The following is a 22,022-nucleotide window of genomic DNA, read 5'->3' on the forward strand; positions in this document are numbered from 1 at the left end:
TTCTACATATTTTTATAAAATGGTCTGTGTGAAGAAATAAGTGTTTAATCCAGTACTAAGAATTTTATTTTCAGTTTTGGTGCTAAAGTTAAGTAAAGTAAAACTCATAAGGTTTCGTCAATGCGTTGAAACGTTCGAAAATGTGTCAACAGTACTTTAAAATAACGTTTAGTCAACATGTTATATGTTTCTTAGACATAGTTAAAACTTTCCTTGACGCTAGTACTCTACTTAAAACTTTCACAAGTTGTAATCTTAAAAAATACAAAAAACTGTTATTCATAAGTAAACTATTGTTTCGTAAATTAAACTTAGTAACTTAGCAAATGTTAACATATCTCTTAGAGGTAAAAAAGTAAAATATTTCAAACGTTAAACAGCAGTATACCAAAAGGGATTTTTTTTATTCTAAAGCCAAACATACTTGATAATTTAAATGTTAGAAACAAAAACTTTATTCCAATCTCCTTAACATTGTAAGCCAAAAATAATAATTAAATGAGTGACTTTTTGTTATTAGTACGAATGTAAATGACAGTCTTGTTTCAAGAGACGTCTGTAAAATTACAAAGGATTGTTTTCTTCAGAAAATGACTGAATGTTTCGCAAATAAATATCTTTTGTTGGTTTGGTAAGTTAAAGTTCAGAAGTTAAGTTGAACTCTGGATTGTCTTGAGTCTGTTAGATGCTCACAATAAACGAAAGAACATTGATACAAAGTACGTGTTTGTGTGTTTTTCTTATAGCAAAGCCACATTGGACTATCTGCTCTGTCCACCGGTGGGAATCGAACCTCTGATTTTAACGTTGTAAATCCGAAGAGTTACCGCTGTACCATGGGGGAACCTAATACACACACTGCTTATAAGAAACGCCGATTACCTATCACAAGTGATTGTAGAATTTTATATAAGGAAAACTCTATCTATCAATCATTTGATGCTTAAGATAATACAAAGTTTACCAATGATGGATTACTTAAGCTTAACACAAGGTATTACTAATGTTTCTTTGATAGAGTGAAATCGTTTTCGCAAAGTATTTATTTTTTTGAAACATTTTCAGTAGTTTTACGTCGCTGTTGAATTTCAATTCTATCAAAATTGTTCGTTACAAATTTTTACCGTTGATCTAAACATATTTTTTTTCAACGACGTATGGCTTAACAGAAACAAAGTCTCCTGAAATAGCAAAAATAAGTACAAACAATGAAATAACTTTTATGAGCTTTTAAAATTAGGTTCACTAATTTCTTGAAAATTTGGGAGAAATATACGGGTCAACCATGAGAAATCAGTGAACCCAATTTTGAAAGCTCATAATCACGAAACATTTTGGTACATTTCTCGTGAAATATACAATGTCCAAGCAAAAAGAACCGTTTAAAAATATTAAACGGTTATAAACCACACACCATTATGTAAGTTATTATATTTATGAACTAAATGAAAATATAAGACAATAGATTATTGTTAACAAAACAAAATGCATATAAAAATATTAGTGTATGGTAAATGACACATATTGAAACATATATATATATATATATATTTATCATAATGTAGAAGTCAACACTTTTTGAGTTGATAATTTTTACTTTCCTTATTTAATTGTAAAAGACAAATACTAATAATTCCTTCAAAACAATCAAATAGAAACAGTTTTATAATCCTGAAAGAAAGAAAGAAGATGAGGGGATTTACATGTTAGCTTATATTGTGAAAAAGCCACTGAAACGTTATTTATAAACGTCTAGAAACAACTTCTTACTGAAGTTATTATCGTTGGGTCTTATGTATTATCAAAAACACTTCACTCCAATAAGGGTGGATTGTCATCGAGGCAACATATAGCCATTTATTTCTAGTAATTACTACAACTTTCTTTAAAATTTATTATAACCATTGTACTGGTGATTATTGTTCCACATAAATCCCGACTATTCAGTAAAAGCACGATAAAAAATGCTTTTCCAATCGGTCAAATGGAAACCAAACTTTCTTGTCGATTAACGGTGAAAACCGAAAAAAAAATCATCAGAGACAAACAAACAGACAGTCAGACGTGGATTGTTTCTGTTAAAAACTATCTTTGTTGTGATGTTTAATATATGACACTACAATTTCAACTAGCAAATAATTTATATTATTTTTATTGATATAATTTAATAAATAAGGAGCCAATAGTCTTAAACTCTTCAACTTACATTCTCATAAAAAAATGCAGATTCAAACGCCAAATTATCATAAAGCCTTGTAAGTATTGAACAAGGCCTGGCATTCCTAAGTGGTTAAGGCGCGAGGGTCGCGGGTTCGAGTCCGCATCACACCAAACATGTTTGCTCTTTCATAAAGCTTTGAGGAAAATTCAACACAAACCGAACTTTATGATAATTTATGCGATGGTGAATGAAACATTTAAATAAAGTTTGTAAACAATGTTTTTTTTTATATTTGACTAGTTTACAAGTTTAGTGAAATTGTTAAACATATTCTAGAATACGTAAAAAAGAAACTATATAAGGCCCAAAGCGCTATATGTGTATATACATATGATTGTTTTATTCTAGTGAGCTGTTTACAGAATTTGTACACAAAATCTTTCTTTTCTGGTTCTGTGAAACAATAATTAAACTCAAATCTCTACGAAATTAACTTAAAATCTATAATACATATATTCTGCGCTATCTTACTATCTTTAGATATTCAAGGTCTTTGATACGCATATATCCGAAAGGATGAATTCTTTTTAAAACATTTTTTTTCAGAAAAGTAGGGGTAAAATGAAAGTGATTTTAGATGTAAAACCTTATTCAACAACAAAATCTTAATTATGGCCACGGTGAAAAGTATTAATGATAAAAATGCTTTGTTATGATTAATTGTTGCAACTCAAACTAGTTTCTACTGCGGATTTCGAATAGAGAAACACAAGTCTAGAATGGCTTTGAATGAAAGATTTACTATTCTACGTTGGAAACAATGTAGTATTCTTAAACTGAACCTCAGTGGACAGATGTGAAACATCGTATTTTAATTCAATCTGATCATAAATTCTACCTTGTTGAAGTTCAAAAATGTTAAGCCATAACTATCTTTTTTGTTTGCGTTTTCACGTTGAAGTTTCCCATGACTTGAAACTTTATATTCATTTATTAAAATTACTAATGCACAGCATAAATCCAGTGTGAATAGTGTTTCCATTTAAAACCGTGAACAAAAGTCTGTATGTAGTTTTGAGTACTGAGGAATGGTAAGAACAATGATAATTGTATATGAAGAAAGATACGTATATAAAACAATAAATGCGTATCAACCACATATGAAAGTCTTAGTTGAAACTCAACAAAACATACAGATAACTCATAACTTCAGTGTTAAGAATCATTTGTTGTGTTATGTAAATATAAGTGATGACGAAGAAACAATAATATCAATAGAATGTGATGAATATAAAGTGGAACATATCGTATATTCTCATGCAAATTAAGTGCAAATGTCTTACCAACAATGAATAAATGAATCAGGAATGTAGAAAGAGAATATACTGTATTTAGAGTTACCACTTTTTGTAATAATTTACTTTCGGTAAGAGAGGTTTGTAATTCGAAAGTCTTGATGTTGCTGAAATATAAATAAAAATTGAAAACACTGTCCTTGAAATATAAATTACCAACTTTAAGGTCTTGTTTATAAAACTTTATTACAATACAATATACTGATAATTTAAAAGTATATTTAAAGGTAATCCACTATTTCAAGTAAAATAAATATTCCAGATATGAAGTCTGTTTCGGACATCTTGAACCCATATTAATTACGTTAAATTCAAGAAAGTGTAAAGTAGTAATAAAAATACACGTTTCATATAGTCTGTTACAATGGCAGATGTTTTCTGCTAACTAATTAAACAAAACCTAATAGTCTATGTACTCCACATTTATCGAATATAAAATTATTAAAAATTCTTTTATACGTTGTGTACAAAGTCGTTGGTGCTAGTTTAGAATATTTTTCTTTTATTGTGACATAAATTGTTTGTGTCTTCGTGTTGCATTCCTTTGATAAAGGTAGAGTTTATATTTAAGAACAACAAACTTTTACTATTTAAAGAAATACATTTGTTTTACACCAGAGTTTTGGTTTATAGCTCAATAACATTTTCTAATGTTAAAAAAACAAAGGGTTAAGTATATAATTTTTCTAGATATGAAAGAACTATCATATATTTTGTCTCAGAAACGTCACCATTATTTCTGCATTTTAAAAAAGTTCTTAATTTAGCTCAGAACCAACGTGTAAACGTTTATTCGTTATGTTTTTTATCTTTCAGAGAAATACCTCAATGTTTCGAATTTATTTTATTTCGTTACCCAGTTTTCACTCAATGAAGTACAGTGAAATGTATCGCAAGACAAAATCAACACGAAATACTTTATAATATGTGCTACAAATTTGAATGTTTAGTCTGTAAAGGTTAAACACAGAAAAACCAGAAGGGCACTTAGTAAACCTATGTCTCCGCAACGTAGCGTTGATCATATTTGGCTCTTAAAAACTACAAAAATATGTTTGTATGTCTGTCGTTATCAACGGACACGGACCATATTTGACAGGACAATGAGAAATAATATTTTACAAAAGTTCACCAAGATTAGACAGAGATTTCTGATATTTTTGACCTTGACTTTTTAAAAGTTAATCACTTCTAAGTATAAATGTATACCCGCTTTCGTCCAAATCTATTCAGTTGTTATCAAGAAATCTTGCTGATAAACACATACACTTTTTGTGGCGGAACTAACAATACACAGTAAGCCCATTCGTAATAGGAACTGCCCGTTTGATCTTCTTTATTATTATTTAAAATTGTTCCTTCAGTCTGCAGCAAGAATTGGTATAAGTATTGTAATAAAACCTGGACAATATTATTAAAGGCATTATTACGCATTGTGTAGGGTAGATTTTCTTTTCGTTTGTTTGACTACCTAGTAAATAATAGCGGTTGTATAACTGTTGACACCAAAACGTTTTAATGTAGTCTGTGGTTCATACGGAGCCTCATAATATAATATACATGCACACGTAAATAGCTGCGTATAGACCGTGGATGTAATTTAATGTTTATATAACAAGCATGACGTATGTAACATAGCGGTTATTAACGTAGTGTTGCAACTGTATTCATATCACGCATTATTTACTAATGTATAGGGTTTCTACACTTTCGGACACAATGCTGCTAACAGGACAACAGTTTTTTTTATTTATACAAACGTCTAGACTGTTTTTCACAACAGGATTGTTAAAGCCGTAGTTCAAAAGATAGCATCAATAAAAGTGGCAACAATAGTGCAAAGAGGACATGGTGGGAATCATGGCGATTCTGGCGAAAGTGAGGCGGAGATTTTGTAGCTATAAGTTTTATTTAGAAAATATGAAGTTTCAGATAAAACATGCATCAGCGACAGCTCACAAAAGTTTGGGATCGTCATAGTGTAAGTGTCACGACTGAAACTCCATCAGAAATGGAAATAGAAACATATGTTAATATAATCAATTTATAAATGTTAATGGATACGTTTTCGACCCTGTAGACTAGAACGTCACTGTAAGATGAAATCTGGCCAGCTTAAGCAAAACTGTGTCCGGATTTAATATGTCAATAGATAGGAGGAAAAGAAAAGAGGAAATATGAGAACCATAAGAAATATTAAAAATGTTTATTTGTATGCATATACAATTATATTATGGCACACTAACATATATGGATTGAATATACACACACACACACATAGAACTTGAAAAAATTCTTATGACTATCTCTCTCTCTCTATATATATATATACGATTTTAGAACTTGAAACAACTACAAAGCCTACATGTATATATATAGATAATAATACTAGCCACCATGCATTGCATGTGCATGGATGTATAAAACTCATGCGGTTACAAAATCCAGTTCATGTGTCATTCCAGTAAAGTTCACTAGTCCTTCCAATCTAAGTGTTTACAGACTCCATATAGCTACAGGTTCTAAATATAGTAGCTATATGTATTGTACAACTATATACATAACATATAATATGTTGATCATACATGCAATACCACTATCAATGATAATACTGTAGAAATGATATTAGGTGCAATATCCATCCAATCTGAATAAAGCCAACTACGTATTTCATTAATAGGTCACTATTACTATTATACAAACTTATGTTCATGAGGGACATAAACAACTAAAGAAACACGACTGTTAAAAATTGTTAATTTAAAACGGGAACAGGGATCTTCAAAATGACACAGAAACAAGATAGGTAGCTTAAAGTGAGAATACAGTTGTTTAAAAAGAAAACAAATAAGTTCAAGGTTTGACTCGTAATGTGGACATTATCTCCTGAAGCTACAAATCCTTATTTACTTTCCCAAATATTACAGCTTTAGTATTTAGATACCTCAGATACAGTAGTCATACTTTTAATAATCTTGTTTAAGTTGCTTTGAAAAGGATTTTTAACTGAATATCTTTTGTTTTCGTATTTTTAAGCTCTGTATTTTTTTAAGTATTGAATTTATTTATTTTCAAAAACCGTGTAAGATATTTTTTACTAATAAACCGTCTATTGTTTCATAAAGTTATAATAGATAAATGGTACGTTTCTTATTATTTTATTAAGGAAATATATTTTAGTACGACTATGGCTGTTATCATTCTGTTAAATAATAGAATGTAATATATTCTGTTTTTTATTTTTGTTTTGTTTTAGGTTTGAGATTGGATTGTTTATTTTAATTACAGTGATGAAGATGTTGAGATTTCTTAAATGTTTCGCAAGACATTTCACATGGCAATGAGATACTTCATTATAATGTTTTACGCTTATGAGTTTTACATGCTAGTAAACGGTTTCCAGTTTCTGATTATTGGTCAGTAAATTAACTAATAATTGAGTTCCTACCGTTTTGTCCCCAAATGCCTCGAAAAAGCAGTGCAAGAACACAGTCTGTCCAAATTGTGTAGTCACATTTGTGATGGTGACGTCAGAAAAAGAAGGCTGATTCTGAGACCGGCTCTTGAGACTATTGAAGATTTTTCTCAATGGTTCTTCATGCTGCCACAATTCTTTTTCCAACCATGGGCTCTTCTGTTGGGTACTTACAGAAGGAAGTAATGTGTTCCCAACGAATACTGCAAAAAAAAGTTTAAAATTTTGGTGTATAGAAAAAAACAACAAAGAACATTACAGGTTAATACATATACAGATATCCCTCAATAATTAGCTACTAATAACCTTTGGAATCTTCAGTTATGTATGTTTAAAACGATATTTGGTCTTATTTATTTTTTGGTTAAAAGAAAATCAATTATTGAGTTTTGAGTTTGAGATAATTGTTGTTTGTTGTGAAGCCTAAACTTACACAAAGAAATGTTTGTGCTATGCCCATCATAAGTATCGATACCCTATTTTTAGAGCCATCAGTCCACAGACTTACTATTGAGGAACCGAAGAGCAAATACGAAATATGCACATCTCGCTTTTACTTTCTATCATATATTTCTTTTGAAAGTGATTGTCAGAAAAGCTCTTTTGATAACAAATATATCACAGACATATATATATATGCATATACTATATAGGAGTTTAGAATAATCATAATTGCAAAATTTTAATTTTTAAGACCTTTTAAACCTTTGATTAAGAAAAAAGAGAACAAAATACAAATTTGGGTTAAACTAAGTCGGCGGAAGCGATTTATCAAGCCAAACAATTTATATTCCAATGTTCCTTGATGGGTCAGCACTAAGTTACCGAACTTATGATATTAAAACTTTGAGCTTGATTCTTGCAGTGGGCAGAAGGAAAATAATTCACTGTGTAGCTTTCTGCTAAAACACAAATAACATACAGTTTAATAAACTATTTGCTTGGTTAATGTCGTTGTCGTGACATATTACTCCATAATTTTATTTTAAATGACATTTGTGATTCCTAAATATAAGCACTTTTGAACGTTACTTCAACTTACAAGAGGTCGCTGTCACGTTTTAAAATATAAAAGAAAGTGAACATGAAATGATTAAAATGATGTTAAATGAAACTTAAAATTTTGTTTTTAAAGGCACTGGATGTTTTTGATATTCATGACTTCTCAACGTTAACAAGATGGTTGCATCATAAAACTTGCTCAAATGCTGTGGTGAAACAAAAGTTTCATCTTTTAATTACTCTAAAATACTAACAATTGTTAGTATCCTAAGCCTAAACATAAGCAATTCAAGAAGCTGCTGTACCAACAGGTGATACTTTCATGTATTATAGGAAGAAGTAATAAAAAATGAAAATTTTGAGAAATGCACATATCCTTATTAAGTGATTTAAACTTAGTATATTGTTACTAAAAATAATTAGAAATGATCATCTATCCAGTTAAGGTTTACAGGGTTTGTTTCTTTTTTAATTTTGTGCAAAATCTATACGAGGGATATCTGCGCTAGCCGTCACTAATTTAGCAGTGTAAGACTAGAGGGAAGGCAGCTAGTTATCACCACCCACCGTCAACTTTTGGGCTACTCTTTTACCAACGAATAGTGGGATTGACAGTCACATTATAACGCCCCGACGGCTGAAAGAGCGAGCATGTTTGGTACGAAGGAGATTCGAACCCGCGACCCTCAGATTACGAGTCGAGCACCTTAACCCACCTGGCCATGCCGGGCCTTATAGTCTCGTTTTCAGGAAAGCAAACTAAATCTTTGAATGGCAGGCTTATTTTCACAGCCTGCGCTCCATCATCCGTTAATACAGCGGTGAGTCTACGGATTTACAATGCTAAAATCAGAGGTTTAATTCCTCTAGGTGGACTTAGTAGATAGCCCGATTTGGCTTTGCTATAAGAAAACACACACAGACACACAACCTAGGCTCCAATTTCGCTGTACATGTTTTACATTGTTCTGTTTTTGTCGAAAAGCATTGTCGTTTACTTATAATATACACTGCCATTGTCTATAAGGGAACAAGTTTGGGGAAGATCTTTATGGCGTCATGCCAAGAGGTTGGTATGAAATTGTATATCCTTTCTGTATTTTTTTGCATATAAATTCTTCTACTGAGATATATGCAAGGTTGTAGTACAGTTATTTCCTTGACAACTGAAATTACACTTTTATAAACACAAAGACGAGTAAAATGTCTTGCATTAAAATGTAAATAAATAAATAAGAATCTTTATATGAAGAAAATGTAGCATCTGTACACCTAAATAGTTCAATAAACATAACTTGCTTTATTGGCTAATACATTTATAAATAACGTATAAAGATATACAATAATTTAGTGAGGTTTGAATTCACATAAAGTTGGGTCTTTTACTGTTTTGTTTCATACGTATTAAATAATTTTGCGTTTACGCTTTTGCAAAATATGTAAAAATTCAACTGCTTCAAGGTTCATTCACTATGAGAACTTGCACTCAAAATATGCCTCCATAATCTCGTTTGCTAGTGAAGGATCAAATAATGCCAGTGATTTACGTTCTGTTGACAGCAAAGATAAACGGTTGCGGTATTCAGAATGAAATATAATAGCCAATTACATTATGCTTTTAGTGTTTCCTCAGAATGAATGATATAGCGACACATTAAAAACACAAGGTACAGAATTGTGTCCTGGAACGACTGTTAAATGAATTAGAGTCTTCCGTAAAGGTAATGATCTCATTAGACACATGAAAGTGTTTGGACTTCGTGTATTTCCAGCCGTATTTAGGTCTAGGTTCTAAATTACACTGCTTATCATCAACTGTCGTTTCGCCGAGTTGCCATTGTTTGCAGAGTTAGATATAATTACAGTAATTTAAACTCACTTCTGAGTAAAAGAGCAGTTTAAGATTATTTCACAATATTAACCTTTACACTGTACATAATGATTGACATCAAAAGTTGATTAACAGAAATGTCCATAAATGAAGTGTAACGGAAATTTCATCTCGAATTGTTTATTTCATAGAAAAACATAATTCACAAAACTGGACATAGTCGAATAATAATCACTGGAAGACCGATGTTACAAACAGATTCACACCAGACTTTGTGGATCAAGTAAATCAATACGTTCATAATAAAACCAGCCTCTCGGTATCTCAGAGATTAGATTGAGAGCCTCAGCGCTATAATTGGGGTTTCGATACTCGCGGTGGATAAAACACAAATGCAACTTTGTGTAGCTTTACATTTAACAAGAAACAAGTTATTATTATTATCCTTTGTCTGTAATTTATAAACATTTGAGATTTAAGCTCTTTGTCAAATATGGATTTATACAGCGCATCATATCAAAACGATTTTGAATATGCAAATTAGTAAGTAAGATGACACATACAGCCGATATAAAGTCACAGTGGGACAGTTGGCCTCAGAACTACGTTTTTAACATTGTTTGACTCTCTATAAGTAGTGTGATGCCACAGAAAATTATTCGTTTTAAGACGATGTACGTGACAACCTTTCATTCGCAACATATTCATACAGTTCATAAGGACATTTTCAGATTTATAACTTAGAATTTTCAAAATTGGAATATCCCTTATACTTAATAACATTCGAAAACAAAGGGACATGGATCAACTTAGGATACCAACACCATCTATAAAGAGATCTGCAAATATTCGTACCCCAGCTATGGTAAGCAAATGGCAGTATCTTCTGTTAAATAAGGAATCGAATTTCAATTGCTATTGCTTATACACCGGCAAACTACTTTGTATCTTTATATTACTAACTTTGATTAAAGTTTTACTCATTATACAGAGGTTGTTTACGTTATATTAAAACGATTTTGCAATATCATCACGTCGTAACAATCCATGCTCTATCTGACAACTGTACTATTGAACATAGCCCAGTAACGTATCTTTCGTTGAAAAAGGCTCAGTCATAAAACTGTCGTGTTCAAAGCGCACTATCCAACCCTGGACGCTGTGCATATGCATCTAGTATACAAGAACCTCGATTTCTTGTATGAGCAGTTCAATAACACAGAAATCTAGAGGAGCTGTAACAAGATCGCAGCTTTATCAATATCTCTCTGTATGTAATAGCACGATTAATCGTTTAATTCTTCAGTTGCTTGAGGTATGCGACAACTGAACGAGAGTTATGACTGTAAGTTTTAACTTGTCGAACCCATACCAATTTTTACTGCGTTTCTAGACTGATAACTTTCTTGGTTATGTTGTGTACTGTTGCTTGAGGAACGTAGCAATAGTGCCTTTGATTTTAGTGTTAATGTATTCTCATATGTTATATTACACGACACTTTGTTTACCATAGCTGAGGATACAACTTCTAACCAATCTCTTCCTGCATGGTCCTGGTGCTAAGCGTTACTCATATTCCTTTGTTTCACAGTGCCACTAACTAACCTTGTCTTCAGAACTTCTAAAATCGCAATCTAAACTAATGTTTATGACCTGAGTGTACGATTATTTTGGAAATGGAAAGGCTTTTAAATAACCTCCACTGATATCGCACTACATAATAAACAACGAGGATATCAAAATGTACTTCCGATACATGCTGTTCAACCAGGATGTTATATCGACTGTGATTACAACGTGACTTGTTGAGTTACTTTCCCGAAATCGTTTTCATATTATCTTAACTTAATCAACTCTGTGCATACGTAAAAATATGTTCATGAAATTAAATGAAAATAAAGTTGTTTGTGGTGTGATATACATAAAATGAAGATATAATTTTTGTTTTTCGCCAGGTCGAATGGACAACAATATTTACAAAGTACCTTCTATTAAAATGTTCAAGATACTTCATAATGCGGCTCGGCTTGACCAGCGGGCTAAGGCACTCGACTGGTAATTTGAGGGTGGCGGGTTCGAATCCTCATCACACCCAACATGCTTGCTCTTTCAGTCGTGAGGGCGTTATAATGTGTCGGTCAATCCCATTATTCTTGGTAAAGGGTTGGCGGTGTGGTGGGATGACCAGCTATCATCTATAACCTTTAGTCTTACACTACTAAATTAGGGAAGGCTATCTCAGATAGCTATCGTGTAGTTTTGCCCGAAATTCAAAACACACATATTACTACCAGTGTAATGCATATGCCAATAGTACAACTTTAGTTTTGGTTCAGCTTTTTATTTACTACAGTCGATGCACGAGTGGTCAGTGCCTAAGTAAGCATGCTTGGTGTGATGGGATACTTATGCGAGTAGAACAGCAGTTTTATTGTCAAGGCTATTCTTTCTATAATTTTATTCTAGTTAAAGTTATCGGAAAAATGTGTTATAGCCCAAATCATTTTCTCTATATTTTCTGACATTTTAAACCATGTGTTGCTTGCTTTACTGTAGCCCTCCGTTTGCTTCACCAACTCTGGATCAGTAAAATGCATATTTTGGTTTAAATAAACCAATGATATTCTATAACCGTAAAATATTTGGATATCAGATATGAGAAACAAACTTTTTGTGTAGAAAATGAAATACACGAATACCTCTGTTTTGTTTTTATATTTATCTTATAATTGTTTGTGTATTAAATGTAAATTAGTTTATGTTTGTACTCATAATTATAGTGCTGGACCCCCGCTGAGACAGCGGTAAGTCTTCGGATTTACAACGATAAAATCAACGATTCGATTCCTCTCGGTGGACACCGCAGATAGCCCGATCTGGCTTTACTATAAAAAAATACACACATTCGTAAATGAAAACAAAGGAGGTTGAAAGAACAAAACTTTTTCTTTTAAAAAACAGTCGAAGGTTTTGAAATATATTTATTCCATCATTAGCCAAAATTGAATCTTTTTGTGTCAACAAGTTTTCAGGCTTTGCTGATAATGGAATAAATGTATTATGAAACTTTCAGCTCTTGTACTTTTGTCTTCATTAGAACACTTCTCCCCCCCTGATGAATCATTCATTAATTTGAGTTGCCACTTTAACTAAACTTAATTAACTTTTTATGGTTGTTTTTAATGCACTTCTATATTATTTTAACTTCCTGATTTTGTAATTTGTTTTAGGTATTAGTTTTACTGGTTTCACATGCTTTTCTCTGAGGTGTTGTAAGTTTACTTTAGATGGTAATGTATGTTTCATTTCTGTCAATGAACTGAGTATTCTTTGGTTGATTTCACTCAATTATACTTTTATTTTCACACCGTGGACCTGTCTCTCATCACTGTTTACTAATTTTTTTCCAACAAATGTTTGTGTACGCTCAGAGTCTGGTTTATATCCTCATTCCTAGAGATACAGATGTTAAAGCACCACGTTTTGTTTTGCAACGCCCATCGGCATCAGGCACATACTGGATAACTGTGACAAACGTGAAAACAAAAACGACGAAGATTAAAAGTCATAAGAATAACATTTTTGTTTGTATATCAAGAGCGACTGAAAACAGAAAGTGATCAACTCAAGGAAAATGCCATAATAACAAAAAAGAGACAACAAAAAATATCTATTATACATCATTAAAGCACGCTGCCAATTCGTAGGAGACACTTTTTTCTTTGTAAGTACGTTTTCTCTGCTGGTTTCTTAACAGAGATAAAATGTTCTTCATTCAATCATTCTATCTCTAAAATCAATTAAGAAAAGAAAAAGTAATACTTGAAGTAGTGAATTAAGTATGGTTTTCAGGAGAAATGAGCGTATAATCATTTCTTTGGTGTTTTGTCTACGGTCTCGTGTGCTTAGTTGTGCTAGTGCTTAACGAACAGACGCGATCGATTTAAGAAAATTCATTAACTTTCGATGAAGTGGCTATTTGGTCGTTAAAAAACCTTACTCCAAATGTAGAAAAAAGTTAGTTAAGTTGTTTAATCTCATTGCATGTATAAAGAAATTCTGTTTCAAGTGTACTACATGTAGTATTGGTGATAGAATTAGAAGTACAACAAGAAAGGATAAATAAATTATCGCAACACTTTAATAGTAAGAGCTCCACTTGAATAAGCAACGGGACTCAAGCTCGCTAACGTCAACTGTTTGTAAAGGTGAAGACATTAATATATGTAATATATGTTTTATTTGTTAAACTATTTAAAGACATACAACGTGATTCAAAATACATTCATTCAGATAGTATGGAACATTTGTCTCCTTTTATCCAAATCCAACAGGCGTTCAACTCATAATCTTAGAGTCGCGGGTTCGAATCCTCGTTACACCAAACATGCTCGCCCTTTCAGCCATGGAGGCATTATAATATGACGGTCAATCCCACTATTCGTTGGTAGTCCAGGAGTTGGAAGGTCGAAACGTTGTTCGCTCCTCTACATAGAGTTTTCTCCATTCATACCAGTCGTTTTTACATATATATATTTCTCTACAAGTGGGTTTTCTCGTCATCACGGAAAGCTCTCACATCTTCAACACTATTCTATCGCCAAGGTAACTTTAGAAGATAAATTATTTTTAAAAACAATTTAATTTAATAGTCTTACGATATAGTTTTACAGAAACACTGACAAAAATATATTTTGCAAATGTAAGAAAAACTATATTTTCTTAACTTGTAACTTTGTAGTTTTGCCTAGTTTATTAATAGAATTACAAAGTTTCATTCTACTATGTGGAATAATATCTGTCCATCCATTAGATATTAGTTTTATTCCAAACTGGTATATTCACATATTAAGTTTAAACAATCATTTTTTTAGAAAATGTTTGAGTCGTTTAAAAACGTTCTGACATTAAAAAGGCTGTTTAAGGAATAATTCATATCACTGTAATTCATCAAAAATATATTTTCCACAATTCCATTTTGTTTTTTTATTCATAGTAATCTTATTAATGAAAGATATATTAGTGTTCATTCTATAATTTTGGTGTCAAATATAAGTTGCATTGTCTCTCTCTGTTTGAAACCAAAACTTATGGTCAAATTACTATGACACATTGCTCATTTACGTTTTTAACAAATCAACTGCATCATGTCACTATGTTAAACAGTAATCTACATGGAAATGTGGAGTATAACAATCAATATTACTCTGAGTAAGCCATTTCGCTAGAGTGTCGATTTTCGATGAAGTTAAAGAACCCGTGAACTAACTTGAAGGCACATGTGCGTTGAAAGAAGCAGAGAATAATAAGAACAGGCAGTAAGCTTCCCTGCAGCGTAGTTTTAATAAACCAAGCTAGCTTCTATTATGGCTTTCATTATTAGATTGTTTCTGTGTATACGGGCATGTGGGAAGGCTCTTATTGCACAAGGGAAAAGTTTCGGAATGGATTTATCATAAAGTAAAAAATAAAAAAAACAAAAACTAATTCGTTTATGCATAAAATCTATTTCCAAGAACTTAAGGTTATCAAATTTAAATAAATTATATTATGAAAACTTCGTATAAATCTTGTTAGGCTAATCTATAATTGAAATTATATTTTAAGAGTATAACACCTAGATGTCGACGCAGGGCTATGAATGTTTTTAGAAATTCAAATTTGATACGGTTCCAAAGATTAAAGATTCGAAACGTGTTGCCACAGAAATATGGGTGTTTTATAAAAGTGAAATTCAACTTTGTTATTCGGGTGCTGTCGACAAACTACCTTTCTTGTGATCAGTAATTGAAAATAAGTGGGGCTATAACTGAACGCTAGGTGTCTCACATGAGCATAGAGCGCCGTTCACGCTGAAAATGTCTTTCTAATTTATGCATAGTTTATTTTATTTATGGACATTTTCGATTTCTTTCCAGAAAGGCAGATAGATGGTTAGGACTTTTACTGAAAGTTTGTATTCGCTATTTTCGAATACCTTTCGGAAGTCGACAACAGGAAGAAATATAGTAACAATAAGAGTTGTATATCTGCTGCTTGTCGTTCTGCCTTGTGAAACTTTTGGGAAGACAGATGAAAGCTTGCATTAATAAAAAACAAACAAACTGAGCGTTAATGAGAATCAGTGTTGATGTTATGTTTCTGTAATAATAAGCATATAAATTTTAAGTGTATTGAAATAATTCGACTCAATTTTAACAATTTTGCAAAGTTGGCCATGTGAGAGGCAGCTTGTCATAATTCTCTCATCTAGTTACAAGTCTTTCTAGCTTAGGACTCATGAGATCTCTGCATACGGAGGATGCTGACAATACATATATCAAACGTTAAAGAAATGCGTGAAACCGTTTTTAAAATTCATTATTATCTCTTAAAATTTTAATGAAATATAGGTTTAATACATCTAGATAAATTAGACCTAGAACGGCTAATCATCTAGAAAAATTAATGGATATCAACTAAGCCCTTAAAGCGGATAACACCATATTGAAACGTTTGAAAAATTAATTCCTGTGTTCTCTCTCTATAAACATTCAGTTAATGCTGATATAGCATATATAAACTTAATACCTTCTAAATTTATTCAAAAGGTTATTATTAGGCAAAATGTGTAATTGTTTAGTAGTTTTAAATTTCTACTTCTTTATATTGAACAAAATTGTCTAATTTAACACTGCTGTAAGTTTTAATAACAAGAATTTAGTTGAGTCATTAAAACTGATGAAACAGGCCATCGATGTTCATAAACTTTATTAGAAGGTCGTCAAAGCTTAAGAGTTTTAATGCCAGTGGTTACTGATGGAAAATGTGAACTATATATTACACTTTTCACTTTGTTAATGATGCATTCATTCAAAATACATGTTTAAATTTTAGCAATAATCAGTTGATAAACATTGACTGTCTAAGCGATCAGAAGATGAAAGTAACTGTAGTTAGCGTTAACTAAATAAAGTAAATTAAAAAAAATCACAGGTTGTAATGTAGTTAATTAGCTTGCTTGTATATACAAATGCTATTATGGCTAACTGCAGCCGTCTTACAGGGAAGGAAACAGGCCAGAAGCAGCCACCCCAAATCTTAGTCCACTGTTTATCAACGAATATTGGATTTGGTCGTCACATAATACCGACACTATGGATAAAATGGTGAACATGTTCAACGCCAGTTCGGCTTAATACGAGAAAATAAAGATAAAGTCTGAGGTGCAGTTAACCCTGAACTCAACAACATGATTAAATAACTGTTCAAAATGCAGTCAGCTTTCAAATTAAAAAAGAATAGGAAAAGCGTTAAACAAAGTAGCTTACAGTTAGCTTTGGACTCACAAATAATGTGATAAGAAAAGAACAGGACGGTGAGCAGCTACTGTTTAATTTGAATGGATAAACAGCAAGGGTGCATTAACGTTAAGCTTAAACTGAAATAACATATGAAACCGAATGGTAGACAATCAACTTGAAATAAGAAAAATAAAGTAAATTGTAAGTAAAAATGAACTTAAGATTAGAGAGTTAGAAAATGTAAAAAAAAAAGGTTTCACTCAGCTTAAAGTAAAAGTGTGAAGACAAATATGGTGAAGTAGGCTTAGTTTTTTTAGTGAGATTGGGATATAAGTTGTAACTGTCTCTTACTTCGAAGAAATTAGTATAAAACAACGGAACCTTCAAACTGTTGTTAAAATTTACTCTGAAGGAAAAGTGTAAAAACTCTGTATATAACGTCTAATTTAAAATAACAAACTGAAAATAGAAAGAAGCATTTGATTTATTATGTATTTACTTCTGTGCAAATATTTTCAACATAGAATTAAGAATCGGTTTCAACCAATACCCTTTGATTGTAATAATTATTTAATTCATTAATGTGGGATATTATAAATAAATGGGAGGAAATATAATTTGCTCTTGATTCTTATTTGACAAATTACAAAATTACTTGTAATTTTGAAGCTAATAGCATAAATGGTTATAGATTAGGCTTTGTTATTAAATCAGTTTTTAATCGTTTTTACCTTTTGTAGAATGTTTGTTATTATTTGAAGTTAATTTACGGACATAAATATTTCGTGACGAATACCTAAGTATGTAAGTTTCGAATTTGCCAATTAATCATAATGGAATTTATATATATTTGAGAACAAATGTACATGTTTATCTTATTTTCTAATGAAAAGCAAATCATGGGATTAAATGTCAATTAATGAATAAACAAAGAAAGATATGTTTGTAAACTGTAATTAAATAAATGGTTTAATCAAGTCATTAAAATATCTTTTGTTTTTGCTCAGTTAACGATAAATATATGTTTGAAATTACATTTTGAATGACTTAGTTGAAAACATAATTAAGACACAATTTTTTCCCTATTAATTTTTATGCCATTCCACAGTAGCAGGTCTGGCATAGCCAGGCACGTAGTTAAAACCCTATACTTGCAATCCCACCAAATATACTCGCTCTTTCAGCTGTAGGTCGTTATAATGAGTAGTCAATCCCACTATTTGTTAGTAAAAGAGTAGCCCAGAAGTTGGTGGTTGGTGGTGATGACTAGCTAGCTGCCTTCCCTATAGTTTTACACTGCGAAATTAGGGATGGTTAGTGCAGATAGCCCTCGTGTAGCTTTGCTCGAAATTCAAAACAAACCAAACAAATCCACTGTAGCACAATATTGAATCAACCAACCAAACACTAAACTAAAACAAACAACGATCACTAAGTTATTAAAGCTGAGGATTGCTTTAAGTCAATGTCAGATCTTTGAAGGAAATTTACCTATATTCTTAAGATAATTCAATTTATTATACATAATTCCTGCGCTATATGAAATTTAGGATGTATAAAACTTAGATGTTCAAGATGCCAATACAAAATAAGTGTATTACTTACATCAACAAAAATGTAACAACATAAAATGGATTGCAGCGTAAAACATTTTTCTGCTCATTAACAAGTGTAAATCTTTAGAGTTGTTTAGTCAGTGAAGGAATCATTTTGAACATTGCTATTGGAGGGGAATCCCTGTTAATAAATGTATTCTTTTATTGAGAGGATTAATTCGTTTTGGATTTGAATAGGGGTCACTTGGGTTATATAAGTTTCTCTACGATTTACCATTTAGTGTATAAATGAACTATTCGTGTAAAGTTACTGATTAAATAAAAAATAGGATTGAAACTCATAATTATTTACAAAGACATGTTGAAGATAAATAAAAAGGAGAGAAAGCGGTTCACATGTAGACGAAAAATGTTTCAAATACATGCAAGTCTTGTCTCTACTTATAAATATTTGTGTCTACATGGTGTAATTGATGAAATGATGATCGTATAAAAATGTAAGAAACACAAGAACTACTTATTAGGGGAGGAAACTTACTGTATAAAAAAAACTAAATTTATCTTGTTGAGATTTTTAGTAACGCAAACTATATCTTTAACTTGCATTTATATGCTTCGTTTGTTAGGTTTGTGCATTATTAATGCTTTTAAATACATCACTTGGCATTAAGAGATACAAGAGACTAGATAAATAAGATGTGTTCTGTAATGGAACGTCCCCGGCAATAGCATGAATTAATAGTACAATCAGGAGATTAGTTAGTTGTGCATTTACTGAGAGAATGACAAATTATTAGAAAAAAAAACTATCATAGCATACGTATACATAGATATCATACACATAGAGCTTAAAATAAAACGACATATTCCACAGAAGATCATTCGAAAACCTTTAAAAAATTTTTTTTTATTTTGCGACTAGGTCAGTTATGTGGCGGAGAGCTATGTTTGTTTGTTTCTTGAATTTTGCGCGAAGCTACACGAGGGCTAGCCGTCCCAAATTTAGCAGTTTAAGACTAGATGGAAAGTAGCTAGTCATCACCACCCATTGCCAACCCTTGGGCTACTCTTTTACTAACGAACAGTGGGATTGACAATTAAAATTATTACGCCCCCATGGTTGAAAGGGCGAGCATGTTTGGTGTGACGGAGATTCGAACCCGTTACCCTCAGATTACGAGTCAAACGCCTTAACCACTAAGAGAGTTATGAAAAATAGTAATACTTTCGTTACTTGTGACCCAGCATGTGCTGCTTTTTCTAAAATAGTAAAGAATAGAGCAGAAGTATCAGTTATGACAATCGATATATTTGTTACGTGTTTTATTAGCAAAATATGACTCTGCTTTAATGGGCACTTAACATTTGAAAATGTAGATTACTTGATTTGAAGGATTTGTTAGATAGTTTTCCTATACATGGGACAAAAAGCAGTATCTTGAGTAGTATCTAAGAATAGGGACAACATGATACTTATGCTTCATACCAAAGTGTTTCACTTCTTCAATGAAACTGTCTCACTTCATACAAGATGTTTTAGTTGTCAGAGAGAAGAGGAAGGATTTTTAGTAGTTCACGAAATATATGGGTTTTCTCATAATCCATTTTTAAAGACAATAATTTCCGAATAAAATGCAGACATTTGTGTTGTTGGTTTTGAATTAAGCACAAAGCTACACAATGCGCTATCTGTGCTCTGCCCACCACGGGTATCGAAACCCGAATTTTAGCATTGTAAGTCCGCAAACATACCGCCGAGCCAATGGGGGACCATACATTTGTGACACAAGTTTTCCTCCCATTGATTTAAAAAGAATGTTTTTATTTCATATAATGTTTAGAAAAAAAACAATACGATATTTTTACACGGTCTTTAGAGTTAAAACTAAGGGATGTAGTTACAGCTTTTTTGAAAATATAGTAATTTTAAATGAGAGTACACATGGCTGTGAACGGCTTGGTACAGTCTTGGCCAAAATATTTGAATGCTGTTCTGTATTGATATTATGGTCTACATGCATGGAGTGGATACTCAATAAAGGTCCCATGTATTATTTGGTATTCTGGTCTGTATACGTTGTTTTGAGTATTTATTCACCACAAAATGTATAAACAAGTGTGTTTTTGGTATTATATCGCTCGAAACAGATCAAAGCTTAGTTACGATAATTTTTCTGTACTTCAGTCATGCCTCATTATGTGAAGGGCATCAAATCGTTCGAATGTCCCAAAATGATATGGAGCAGTGGACATTGCCAAAACAGTATGGTACCCCAGTCTCCTCCAACCAGAATCCTGAAACGTCATAGGATTGCAGGAAACGTTGCTCCAGGAAAGTCTTCTGAGAGACAACGAAACATTATTGCCCATGATGACCGTGTTTTGATCAGGTTAACAGGTCAAGGCCAAAAGAAGTCTTTGAACACCTTAAGGAAATAATAGCATGAACATACTTATTCCAGGGTATCTAGAAGAACAGTGAATAGAAAAATGACCAAGTAAGGTTATTTTGTAAATAGGGATACCTGCAAACTGATGTAAACCACAATTCACTGCCGTCACAATGTTACTTGAGCAAGATAAAACAGCATGTCATGTTACAGTTAGATGTACAGCAACATGCCATATTTTCAGATGAGTTTTGCTTCCAGCTTGTCAAAGGTGACGGTAGAACTCGTGTCTGTTGTTTGCTTCAAAAACAGATGAGTAAAAACTCTCTTTCAACAGGGAGCACATAGGAGGTGGTGCAGTATCTATTTGCGCAGTTATTCATCATGATTGAGAAACTTTTTGTATCTTTTAAGGAAATATTTATGACGCCTCTTAAAAGCATCATATGGAGAAGATAGTTCTTCTATATGCTAGGGCAAAGTTTGGTAATAAATTTGTGATTCAGAATTACAATGCACTGCCTACAGTGTGTGTACTGTATAGGATTATATCAAACAGGAGGACGTTACAAGATTGCTATGGCCAGGAACGTTTTCAGATTGTAATTCCATTTGGAATTGCTGGATAGAACCGAGCCGGAATATTGTTAACTACGACTTTACACCAGCTGCTGTGGCTCAGTTGCAGAGACTTTTGGAGACAAGCTGAGGTGAAATCTCATTTGTTTACATCAATAACCTCATTAAAACCATGTATCTCCATCTTGTGGAGATTATTAGAGTACGAGAAGGATGCTCCTGCAACCTTCAGAGTTTATCATAAAATATTTTTAGATAGAAATGTCAGGAAATTCTAAACCTTACTTTATATACAATGGACAAGTCTTTGTGACGACATTAATGAAAAAAACACCTTATTCTGTACCAGAACATTTTACACTATACTTGTTGAATTTCAGAAAACAATTT

The 22,022-nt window shown here is 32.1% G+C and overlaps 1 protein-coding gene across 1 annotated transcript in view; it reads right to left on the bottom strand.

Moving 5' to 3' along the window:
* The window catches only part of LOC143248366 (limbic system-associated membrane protein-like), a 163,855-nt gene that overhangs the window by 41,523 nt on the left and 100,310 nt on the right, over positions 1–22,022 (bottom strand). Inside the window, exon 2 of the mRNA XM_076496727.1 lies at positions 6,965–7,194. Coding sequence (XP_076352842.1) covers positions 6,965–7,194 — 230 coding nt within the window. The remainder of the gene's footprint in view (positions 1–6,964; positions 7,195–22,022) is intronic.

The sequence above is a fragment of the Tachypleus tridentatus genome, chromosome 4, assembly GCF_004210375.1.
Source record: "Tachypleus tridentatus isolate NWPU-2018 chromosome 4, ASM421037v1, whole genome shotgun sequence".
Taxonomy (NCBI): domain Eukaryota; kingdom Metazoa; phylum Arthropoda; class Merostomata; order Xiphosura; family Limulidae; genus Tachypleus; species Tachypleus tridentatus.